At 37.9% G+C, this 12,767-nt stretch overlaps 1 protein-coding gene across 1 annotated transcript in view; it reads right to left on the reverse strand.

Moving 5' to 3' along the window:
• Positions 1-12,767, reverse strand: part of DPY19L2 (dpy-19 like 2) — a gene marked incomplete at both ends in the record, with an annotated part of 98,836 nt that overhangs the window by 41,289 nt on the left and 44,780 nt on the right. Inside the window, 5 exons of the mRNA XM_080929820.1 lie at positions 1,353-1,454; positions 2,296-2,376; positions 8,654-8,713; positions 9,721-9,807; positions 10,735-10,812. Of these exons, the coding sequence (XP_080785946.1) occupies positions 1,353-1,454; positions 2,296-2,376; positions 8,654-8,713; positions 9,721-9,807; positions 10,735-10,812 (408 nt within the window). The remainder of the gene's footprint in view (positions 1-1,352; positions 1,455-2,295; positions 2,377-8,653; positions 8,714-9,720; positions 9,808-10,734; positions 10,813-12,767) is intronic.

Here is a 12,767-nt window from a genome sequence, read left to right on the forward strand (position 1 = left end):
ATATGTTACCAGTCCTTTTTCTCTTACTGCTTTTAGTATTCTTTCTTTGCTTTAAGCATTTTCTGTTTTAACTATTCTGTGTCAGGAAGAATTTCTGTTCTGTTCCAATCTATTTGGGATTCTGTAGGCTTCTTGTATGTTCATGGTCATCTATTTTTTTAGGTTAGGGAAGTTTTCTTCCATAATTTTATTAAAAATATTCACTGTGCCTTTTAGTTGGTATTCTTTGCCCTCTTCTACACCTATTATCCTTAGGTTTGGTCTTCTCATTGTGTTCTGGATATCCTGAATGGTTTGGAATAAAATCTTTTTTATTTTTGCAGTTTCTCTGAGTGTTGTGTCAATGAATTCTATCTTCTGCTCCTGAGATTCTCTCCTCCATCTCCTGTATTCTTTTGGTGGTGCTAGCATCTATAACTCCCAATGTCTTACCTGGGTTTTCTAACTTCAGAGTTGTCTCCTTTTGTCATTTACCAATTCATTTGCCTCGTTGTTTGTGCTTTCTGTAGCTCTTCAAATGATTTTTGTGGTTCTCTCTCTCTCTCTCTCTCTCTCTCTCTCTCTCTCTCTCTCTCTCTCTCTCCTCTCTCTCTCAATCTCTCCCCATGTGTGTGTGTGTGTGTGTGTGTGTGTGTGTTCTTCCTGTTTAATATCTTCTACTTGTTTGTGTGTATTCTCCTGGCTTTCCTTTATTTCTTTAAGTGTGTTAGTTATGGTTTTCTCAAAGATCTCCATCATCATCATGAAGTATGATTTTAAGTCTAAATCTTGTTTTTCTGGTGATTTTGGGGTATCTACTATTTGCAGTGGTGAGAGAACTAGGTTCTGATGTCAGGTTGTCTTGCTTTCTGTTTCTTAGAGTCTTGTGCTTGCCTCTTGCCATCTTGTTATAGGTGATGCTAGGTAATCTTGTTGTCTCTTACTGGAGCTTGTCTTTTTTGTGGGTCTGTGGGCCCATGGGCTCCAGAGGTTCCTGGTTATTTGTTTCTCTGGGTAGGCTGTGAACTCTTCTGAAAACCCCACCACCATTGGGTGGGCCACCTGTCCTGATGAAACTGGTCAGTTTGCTTTCTTATAGAATCCAAGACTACCAGCCCAGGGATGGCACCACCCACCATGGATTGGGCCCTCCTTTTTGATCACTAGTTGAGAAAACACTGGATCTCATAGAGGCATTTCTTCAACTGAGGCTTTTTTCTTTGTGATGATTCCAGCTTGTGTCAAGTTGACACATAAAACCAGACAATATAGTTTCTAAGTACAAATTGTGTTTTGTTTCAAACTGAATAGAGAGCTAGTGTACTGCAAAAATCATGGTATTTGTGCATAGAATGAAAGTTAAGCATTCTTACCGCTTGCTCCATGAAGTCAAATTCAGGAGCACAGGTGTATATTAAGGTATCAAAATCTGTGTACCTTAGGATTCTGGCTGCTATTAGGTCACTCAGGCGAATCTGGAAGAAAATAGGGCAAAATGAATGAAAATTAAACAAATGGTATGGCCATTAATCAGCAAATGATTTTGCCCAAGTTTACCAATGTCTACAGTGTAAGTGATTACAAGAAGTGTAGATGTGCCTCAGAATCAAAAACTCAAAGAGATAAATGTATCATGGATGAGTTATCAAGACTACTGAAAATAGAATTCATGTATACTGTGCGTTTTTATTAATAGGAAGTGTTAGAAATTATGTGCATGCATGCATGGTTTTCCTTTCCTTAACCTACTTAGCAAGTTGGAGTTAGATATTGAAAAGGGATTTAAAAAAAAAACATTTGCTTTAAACAAATAAACACCAAATTAGAGATAAGGAATCCACTTACATTTTCTGACAGATTAAAAGACAAAGAGCTGTTAACATGTTTCTACACAGTAACAATGTACAAAAACATAATTTTAACCTCTAATAATTCACAAAACTATATGTAAAAAATTAAGTTTTTGTATTTCAAAGGTTGAGTATACACTGGTCATATGTTAACATCTTCAGGAATAGGAAAATTATGATTAAGCACATGTTTATATATAGCTAAAATATTACAAGTTGGTACTAAAGAAATTCTTAGTTTTATGTCTGGAAGACTATGCTGTCATCCACTAACACATTTTCTCTGGTCATGCACTGTCCCTTGTTGATTTGCAGGATTTTATGATCAGCTCTGCAGGTGATGTGCTTGGGACCTGGACAAATAGGAGTCCCTGGACAATGAAGAGAGATAAATGGACTGCTTCAAGTTCTTACCCAGTTGTGTATTGTTAAAATTTTTATTTATTTTAAAGCAGAATATACTTACATGGTCTGATACACCACAGATTTTAGATGTCATAAGCTTCAAAATAATTGTTCCACACCACCAAGCACAGCCCTGGATTAGCTAGAAAATAAATAGGATTTGAGTTGTAAAAGTAACAAATGACTCGGTTAAAATGCTCAATTGTACGAGTAACGGAACAAGACTAAATCATCTGAGATGCAAAGCATGCTGTGGAGAGGAAATGGCAAGACAGGGAAAGCCCTTCACAGTTCTGTTAACTGGCAAGGAATTAAATTTGGTAACATTGTAACACTGGTATAAAGTACCTAAAACTCCAGGGTACTACATATCCTAAATCTAAAAATAATTCTAAAAAAAACCAAATCAAATAAACAAAAAAAATTCCCTTAATCTCTTTGAAGACAGAGAGTTTTATTCCTAAACATTATCCTCAGCTAAAAATTAAACGTCAGAGACCATTGAAGAATGGTAGATAAAGAAGCAGGATAAAAAATATTGAGATCCCACGGTTGGAGGAGAGTGTATCTTCAGGACTCAGCAGGAACAGGACCACTTTATTCAAGAACTTACGCGCTGGGGCTACCTGCACATCTCCTGAACAAGTCAGACTAGTCTACAGTTTAGTATGATGGACAGACAGCTGACGTGTTGTGTGGAACAGAAAGTCTTCTCTTTAAGAGTGTGGCTGCTAATACACCAACAACAATCCAGTGGAGGGTCACAGACCCTAGAGTGTGTGAGCAGTATATATGAGACTTCATAGGTCTGGGAAAAAGGACATAAAGTTCAGTGATAGGAAAATGGGGGAGAATCTGAAAAAAATTAGCGAGAAGAATGTAGCCAATTCTCAAAAAATGTAATACAAATATTTTATTAATATTTTCCCTACACTAGGGACTATGAGTGGTTTTAAATAAGTATTTAATATTTATTGCTTTCTTCTGTGCTTTTATTGGGTATTTATTTACATTTTAAATGTTATCCCCATTCCTGGTTTCCCCTCCACAAACTCCCTATCCCATCCCCCTCCCCCTGCTTCTATGAGGGGGATTCCTCACCCACCCACTCCCACCTCACTGCCCTAGCATTCCCCTACACTGGGGCATGGTGCCTTCACAGAACCAGGGGCCTCCCCTCCCACTGATGCCAGATAAGGCCATCCTTTGCTGCTTTTGCAGCTGGAGCCATGGGTCCCTCCATGTGTACTCTTTTGTTGGTGATTTAGTCCCTGAAAGCTCTAGGAGTCTGTTTGGTTGATGTTATTTTTCCTATGGGGAAGTCCCCTAAATCTTCCATAGGGGTCTCCGTACTAAGTCTGATGGTTGGATGAGAGCATCCACATTTGTATCAGTCAGGCTCTGGCAGACCCTCTCAGGAAACATCCATATCAGGCTCCTGTCAGCAAGCTCTTCTTGGCATCAGCAATAGTGACTGGGTTTGGTGGCTGCATATGGGATGGATCCTCAAGTTGGGTAGTCTCTGAATGGTCTTTGCTTCAGTCTCTGCTTCAATTTTTCTCTCCACATTTCCTTATGACAGGAGCAATTCTAGGTTAAAATTTTAGAGATGAGTGGGTGGCCCCGTCCCTTAAGGGGAGGGAAGCCAGGGTGACATGCCTAACCTCTGGATAAGAATCCTCCCCTTTTTTGGTTATTTCAATTAATGTCATTCCTGTTGAATCCTGGGAGCTTCTTGCTTTCCTGGCATCTGGGACTTTCTGGTGGCTACCCCCAGTTCCCCATGCCCTATTGTAACATACCTCTCCTCTATTTCCTGACCCTGTCTTCCCCTGTCCCTCCACTCTTTCTCCCAAGTCCCTCCCACCCTCCTCCTCCTGTGATTATTTTGTTCCCCCTTCTAAGTAGGACTGAAGCATTCACACTTTGGTCTTCCTTCTTCTTGTGCTTCATGTGGTCTGTGCAATGTATCATGAATATTCCAAGCTTTGTGCCTACTTTCCAGTTATGAGTGAGTATATGCCATGTGTGCCCTCTTCTGACTGGGTTATCTCACTTAGAATGATATCTTCTAGTTCCATCCATATGTCTAAAATTTTAATAAAATCATTGTTTTTAATAGTTGAGTAGTACTCCATTGTATAAATATACCACATTTTCTGTATCCATTTCTCTATTGAAGTACATCTGGGTCCTTTCCAGCTTCTGGCTATCATACATAAGTATGATATGAACATAGTACAGCATGTGTCCTTGTTATATTTTGGAGAATCTTTTGGGTAAATAACCAGGAATGGTATAGCAGGGTCCTAAGGTAATACTATGGCCAATATTCTGAGAAACTTCCAGATTGATTTTTAGAGCGGTTGTACTAGCTAGTAATCCCACCAGCAATGGAGAAGTGTTCCTCTTTCTCCATAGCCTCTGCAGTCACCTGAGTTTTTTATCTTTGTCACTCTGACTGGTGTGAGGTAGAATCTCAGGGTTGTTTTCATTTGCATTTCCCTGATGACTACGGTTGTTGAACATTTCTTTAAGTGCTTCTCAGCCATTCCATATTCCCCAGTTGAGAATTTTTATTTAGCTCTGTACCTCATTTTTAATAGGGTTATTTGGTTCTCTGAAGTCTAACTTCTTGAGTTCTTTGTATATATTAAATACTAGCCCTCTATCAGATGTAGGATTAGTAAAGATATTTTCCCAATTGTCAGTTGCCATTTTGTCCTGTTAGCAGTAACCTTTACTTTACTGAAGCTTTTCAATTTTATGAGGTCCCATTTGTTGATTGTTTATCTTAAAATAAAAACCATTGGTGTTCTGTTCAGAAAAATTTCCCCTGTGACTATGTGTTAGATGTTCTTCCCAAATTTCTCTTCTATTAGTTCCAGTGTATCTGGTTTTATGTGGAGGTTCTTGATTCACTTGGATTTGAGCTTTGTACAGAGAGATAAGAATAGATCAATTTGCATTCTTCTACATGCTGACTGCCAGTTAAACCAGCACCATTTGTTGAAAATACTGTCCTTTTTTCCACTGAGTGGTTTTATCTTCTTTGTCAAACATCAAGTGACCATAGGTGTGTGTGTGTGTGTGTGTGTGTGTGTGTGTGTGTGTGTGTTCATTTCTGGGACTTCAATTTTATTCCATTGATCTATGTGCCTGTCTCTGTACCAATACCATGCAGTTTTTATCACTATTGCTCTGTAGTATAGCTTGAGGTCTGGAATTGGGGTCCCCGTGTTCAGTCTGATGGTTAGCTGCAAGCATCCTTCTCTGTATCAGTATGGCTCTGGCAGAGCCTCTGAGGAGGCATCCATACCAGATTCCTGCCAGGAAGCACTACTTACCATCAGTAGTAGTGCTTGGGCTTAGTGGCTGCATATGGGTCCACAGGACTTTGGTAATATGAACATATCAGATCATTTCTTCTTGCCCATGCATCTCTGAGGTGCAGCCATGCCTTCACTCTGTTCTTGCCTTAGACCGAATTGTTTCTCCTGCCCCATCTGCCTACTAGAGATGCTGTCTACTAGCTGTCATTCATTCTTGCCATAAGCACGGTCACCGTTTTTTTATCACTCTCAACTTCTCAGTTATATCATTCTCAAATTCTCTTTTCTAAAACTTTCTATTTTCTGATATGTCATAATCTCATATCTAAATATGTTTATACTCTGGTTTCTCTTCAGATCCTATAGATCTTTTGCCTTTTACTGAAGCATTTTATGGCGGGTGTTTTTAAAAGTTCCTCAGATCATCCTAATGCTCATCACAGAGTCTCCCTCTCCCCTCCTGCTCCATTCTTCACAGCCTGCAGCCATCACAAATAAATTCCAGTTAAGGTTTTTAAAACATTCACACAATGAGAAAACAGGCTGTTGTTTTTCTGTGCCTGATTCTTTTAACTAGGCATAATGCTCTCCAGCTTTGTGCATTTTCTGTATATCATATCATTCTTACTTATAACTGATGATATTATATTGTGCATAGGCATACCTCATTTTCCTTTTCTAGTGATAAGCACCTACATTGGCTCCGGTTATTGAGTATAGTGCACAATAAATATTAACTGTCAGGTGTCTCTCTGATTTATTGATGCTGTTTTCTTTGGCTGTAAACCCAGACTATCAATATGGACAGAATAAGTGCTAACATTTAACACCAAAGCATGACTATAGTTCATAATAACCTACTATGTGTTTTATGAAAACTAGAAGACAAGAATGCTCTAAACATAAAGTACTGATGGAGAGGTAGGAGTTGCCCTGATGGCCAGATCAGTGGCATAAAGAAACTGAAATAGCATATTTTACACCATAAATACCTGAAATGATTATAAGTAATACATTTTACTGACAGCTAAGGAGTTAGAGAAGCTAACTACTCTAGTCATCATTTACTATATACAAGTCCCAAATGATCACATTATACCCTATAAATCTGTTTTACTAATTAAAACAAAACAAAAAAAATTACAAAACAAGAAAACTTTAACTATTTCCACATTACACTTTGTTTTACATGTACTTTATGCTCATTGTAACTATTAAGTTTTCAAGGCATACTATCAAACCTTGAAAAAAATCAAGTACCGACTAAAAAATATATTCATATAGTTTTATGTAAAAATTATGTTAAAATCTGAAAAAAGTACTGACAAAAATGTATAATTTTAAGCAAAAAATGTTTAAAATCTGTACATTTATCTTTGTTTTGTAAAATAAAGTTGTTTTAAAAAAATAAAAATAAAGACAGTCTTCCAAAATTTCAACATTCTATTCAATGCTGATGCTTGCTGATTGCCTTTGATAAGTCATTTTCCTCATTCTCAAGAGTAAGAATTTTTCTCATTCTCGCTATAATTATAATCACTATAATTGGTGGTTGCTACTGGATTTGGTGCTTTATGCATCATGTAATAAAGAATGTGAATACTTTAATATGTTAATGCTCCATTTTAAACTAAAATGATACTCCATTTCAACATATATAATCCCCGACCATTTTTACAGTCTTGTTAAAATAACAATTTAGTTTTATAAATCTCTATAGAACTTGTTTTGTTAGTTTAGTTCACCTTGGGAAGGGTGGAAGACACCAAGTTTGTAGGGAGGAGAGAGCTCATTCCTTGCAAAGTTTTGAGTTGGATCTCAAATGTCCTCCCTTCAGCCCATGTGATGAAAGAAGAGTATTCTCAGAGAGGCAAAGCTCAACACAGCAGGTTCCAGAAACACAGCCTCTTGGAGGTAATTTCATCATAAGGACTCCGAGCTCCCAAATATTAATTCACTTATCAGTTCCTAGACTATCAGAGTTTGAGAGTGGGACCTCATTGTAAAAGCTTGCCTCCTCCTTCCCTCTCATTTTTTACTTCAGGGCTGCCATAAGGTGGGCAGCTCTGATTAACCACATTCTCATTACTGTAGTGTGCCATGTCACTGCTGCTCAGAAACAACAGGACCAAGTAGCAATAGACTGGCACCTCTGACACATGGGACAAATACATTTTTTCTCCTTTGGGGTGATTTTCTTGGGTGTTTCTGTTACTGTTATGGAAAAAAGGCTGATGCTGCCTTTCTGACACGTTTCTTGATGGCCTCTGTGATGATTTGTATAAGCTTGGTTCAAGAAGTGGCACTGTTGTGAGGTGTGACCTTGGTGGAATGGGTGTGACCTTGTAGGTGTGGGCTTTAATACCCTTGTCTTAGCTGCCTGGAAGCCAGTATTCTGCTAGCAGCCTTCAGATGAAGATGTAGAACTCTCAGCTCCTCCTGTACCATGCCTGCCTGGACGCTGTCATGCTTTCATCTTGAATGATAATGGACTGAACCTCTGAACCTGTAAGCCAGCCTTATAAGACTTGTCTTGGTCATGGTGTCTGTTCACAGCAGTAAAACTCTGTGTAACACAGCCTTTATGGCTACCCATTGAAGGTAGAGAGGAATAGTCAATGCCAGATCATCAGGGTGAAACATGTTCCTGGATTAACTTTTAGGTTTTCTTTCCACACATTTGTCTCCTGGCTACTGATGGAATTCCTGCTCAGTCTCTGCCAGTAGGAAATGCTAAAACAATACATTTTGATGTGCAGTTTTGCAAAGTTTTCTAAATGCCCCACACACAGTTCTACTTACTGTTTTCAATAGTTCATAAGTAAAATAATTAATGTCCACTAATTTTATCAAAATGATACTTTTCTAAAATTGAGTCTACTATATCTTAGAAGTGTCATGTTATCAACTACTTGGTAGACAAATCTTTCTCCGTTTTCATCGTAAGCTACAGAAATGCATCAAAAACAATGTGAGATCCCAATACATTTATTTATTGATGAATTTATTTGATGAAACTTACTTTATTATGCTTAATAAAAAATGATGAATTGAAGGAAAAAAAAAAAAACACTGTTCAAATCTTACCCAAAACTGGAGTTCAGTGGCTACCAACTTTTGGATTTTGTTTTTCTTTTGGATTATTGCCTAAAAGATATGTAATCAAAAAAAAAAAAAACAGATAAAGGAAAATTAATATTGATGTTCCACAATCCCTCTCTCCTATCTCAACTACATCTGTTATTTTGCCTTATTTATTAACCTTTCAGATTGTGGACATTTTAAGCTTTTCTTGAAGATAGAGAAAAGAAAGTGCTTGTGTGCTGAGAGGCTGCCTCTGAATCATGTCTCTGCCTCATGGAGTGATATGGTCTGTTCTCTGCAGGTAGCTCCTGGGGGAAGTAGGTGGGATGCAGTAACACTGGGAAAACCTGGCACCATGCCGACAGTACTGTGTAATGTCAGTCTTTATAATGTGGACACATGGCTTTTCCTCTGTCTCCTCATTATTACCTGATTACATAATCAGGAGAACACAATGCCACACACCACAGGGAGGGTCCTTGTTGCTTACATCTGCGTTTTTTTTCTCAACAAAACTTCAGTGGGTTCAACTCTACAGTCACACCCTACTTGTTTTAATGCTTCTCAGACACAGGCCATTGCAGGCAAGACTGGATGTCAGTAGGTTTTCTACTTTGCTTTCAGTGGGTGAGGATGACAGACCAGCTGGGTTTAAGGCAGAGAAGAACTAGATAAGTAGGCATCCAGAGGAGTCTAGTGTTGTAATATCTTAGACAGACCTAAGATGCTTGAGGTACTCTTAAAAACAAACCACCATATTTTATTGTTTATATTGAGAGTGATGCTTCAATAAATCTATTTTATTACCTTTAGTCACACTTCTGAAATGTATGCATAAGTTGGAATTAAGAATATTCTCTGGTCCCTCTAATATTCATATAACAAAATAGTGTTGCAATATTAAAGCAAAAAAAAAATTCTTTTCCCAGATGCATGGCCTTAACTGAATCTTTGACAATTGCTCCTGAGTTCTAACATTTTTGATTCTATGTCCTTTCTGCTTCTTAATAACACAAATCTTTTCCACTGGATTTTCTGTCAAAACCTATGCTTGATTTTTTGCAACTTACCCATGTCACTAACAAACATGAGGAATAATAAGAACTTAAGTACATTGGATTCCCAAACATCAAAATGAAGCATAGGGCTACAGAACCCTAGAAAACGGAAACAAAAATTATTCAGTCATTACATGCATTCATACTTTGGAGGCAGGTAGGTAATTATGTGTTTAGGATTTTTATTAGTGTATATTTACTGTCCACAATATATTTCATCTTGACATTTTCACATAATAGGCCATATACTTTGAGTGTTTGGCCAGATAAAAATAGAATTTGGAGCCATTGCTAAGACTGAAGTATTGAAATCCAAGTTTATAAATTACTCATGGCTGCTATGGTTCCTATAGCTTGGATGATGAAATAACACAACGAGACAGTGACAAATACATTCTCACTAATGATTTGTTTCATCATTTTATGTAAAATGTATTTCGTTATCATTTTGTGATTTTTAAGGAAGATGTGTTTGGAAACTAAGATTAAGAATGTAACAATATAAAATCTCAGTTGCAAAATCTTACAGCTGCATAGTGTTAAAAATGCCAAGTATACAGGAGAAAAGGCGTTTTAGGATGATGACAATATTCTAGTGTAAAAATAGAGATGAAAGGGCTGGAGAGGGGGCCCAGCAGCTTAGAGCACCGGCTGCTCTTGCTGATGATCCAGGTTCAGTTCTCAGTCCCCACATGGAAACTCAAAACTATCTGTAACTACAGTTCCAGGAGATCCGATGCCCTCTTCTTTACTCTATGGCCACTGAACATGCTTAATGCATATACATACATGCAGCAGACACTCATACACATACAAACAAGAATAAGCACATCTTTAGAGAGGACAGTCCATCTGCTGTATGATTGGTTGCCAGCAAAGACACAGGACAGCACAGCCTGACATGATGCTGTTGCTATCTTGTGCCCGAAATGCCACCCAAAAAGAAGTACCCCATAAAACAGAATTAGTCATGCTGTACAAATTGAGGTATTTTCAATATTAGACTTTTAATATTAAAAATCTTACCATATTGATATGAATGATCTTCTGAAATTTGCTTGGCTCAATGTATCCCACAACATACATGGGAAATAATGAGGCTATCTGAAACAAAAATGTAAAAGCCCAAATGTAAAAGAATTGTCAGAAACATACAGTTCATTGTTCATATAAAAAGAAATTCCAGGGAGCAGGTTTACTTCTGATGATAACAGCAAAAAAAGATCTGAGCTAATTTTTCAGTGGGGAAGACATAGAAAAGTATAGGTATACATAAAAACATGGTATTCATTGGTTTTTATTATCACTACTATTGGTCTTTAGCAAGACAATTAAAAACTAAGAAGACAAGTCCCAGGAAATAATGGGAATTTTTACCTCTGACCATGATATTTGGAGAATTCCTCTTCTGGTATAGCCTTGCAGGATCAACATCGGATGAAGTATGCTAATTGTGTGACAGGTGAAACATAACAGCCTAGTAAGCAGGGAAACTGTGTAGGGGGGCATACCAAGAAACAGGGACCTCCTAAATTCCCAGGTTTTAATGTGAAGCTTGAAAGATCTATGCCAAAAAAACTGAGCCAGAAAGAAGGAGGCTATAATAAAGAACAAAACTCACTTTTTAATCATCTCACTCTGTGCTAATAAATTGAGGTTTTTAGTGTTTTGCCTGTTAGAAACAAGGTTACTGTTCTTTAGGAAAAATATCATCAATTTAGCCTTAAGCTCATTCTATATCACACATAAAAAACAACTAGGCAAATCAGAAGTACAGGTGACAGGCCTACCTGCACTCAGAACCCACACACACCCTTGGTTCATACACCAAAGAACCAACTCACTGCCATCTCTTTGGCCCCCAAGGCCTACCCTCACTGCTATACATCCACCACCATCTGTATGGATTACCTGCTGCTTAGATACTGTCCTTGATAGCCACAACAGACAAATTCAGACAGAGACTCCCTGCTGGGTCAGAGACCACACTGGCCCCCAGACTCCTGATAGGCAGTCCACCTGAGATGCCTTCTTCTCTGTCGGTGCTCTCTCAATCCCCATACCCTCTTCATCAATATGTTCCACCCCATAACTTGGAGTGAGACTCCCTGCTGGATCAGAGGTTACCATAAAACCAAAGAGGAAACAGAAAATAAGACACAAAACAAACATTCAATAAAGACAAACTCAAAATTCAGCACCTATCACTACAATCATCCCAAATTGAGAAGCACAGATGCCACTGTAAGAAGCAGAATCAACACCAGCAAGGGCAACGTGTCACCACCAGAGCCCAAATACCCTGCAACAGCCAAGGCCTGAATATGTCAATGCAGCTGAAGCACACACACACACACACACACACACACACACACACACACACCAAAGGACCTTAAAGCTAAATTTATGAAGATGATAGAGGCCCTTTAAAAGGAAATGAATAAATCCCATAAAGAAATCCAAAAAAAAAACCCAAACAATTGAAGAAAATGAATAAATCTCTCTAAGAAAGCCGGGTTGGGGAACACAGTTGAAGAAAATGAATAGAACTATTTACCATCTGAAAATAAGAAATGGGATCAATAAAGAAAGCATGAAGTGAGGGAATCCCATAAATAGAGGCTCTGGGTAAGCAAGCAGAAAGTACAGGTGCAAGCATCACCAGAGGTACACAAGAGATGGAAGAGAGAATCTCAGGCACTGAAGATATGATAGAAAAATAAGACACATCAATCAAGGAAATGTTAAGTATAAACAATCACTTTACTGATATAGAACATCCAGGAAATATGGGACACTATGCAAAAACCAAACCTAAAAATGATGAAAATAAAAGAACAAAAAGAATCCCTGCCCAAAGGCCCAAATGATATTTTTAACAAAATCATAGAGGAAAAAATTCTTAATCTAAAGAAAGGCATGACTATGAAGATACAAGAAGCTTATAGAACATCATATAGATCAGATGAGAAAAGAAAGTCCTCTTGCTACATAGTAATCAAAACACTAAACATACAGAACAAAATAAAAAGGACATTGAAAGTTGCAAGGGAAAAGAA

The sequence above is a fragment of the Micromys minutus genome (genome assembly GCF_963924665.1).
Source record: "Micromys minutus genome assembly, chromosome: 16".
NCBI classification, from domain to species: Eukaryota; Metazoa; Chordata; class Mammalia; order Rodentia; family Muridae; genus Micromys; species Micromys minutus.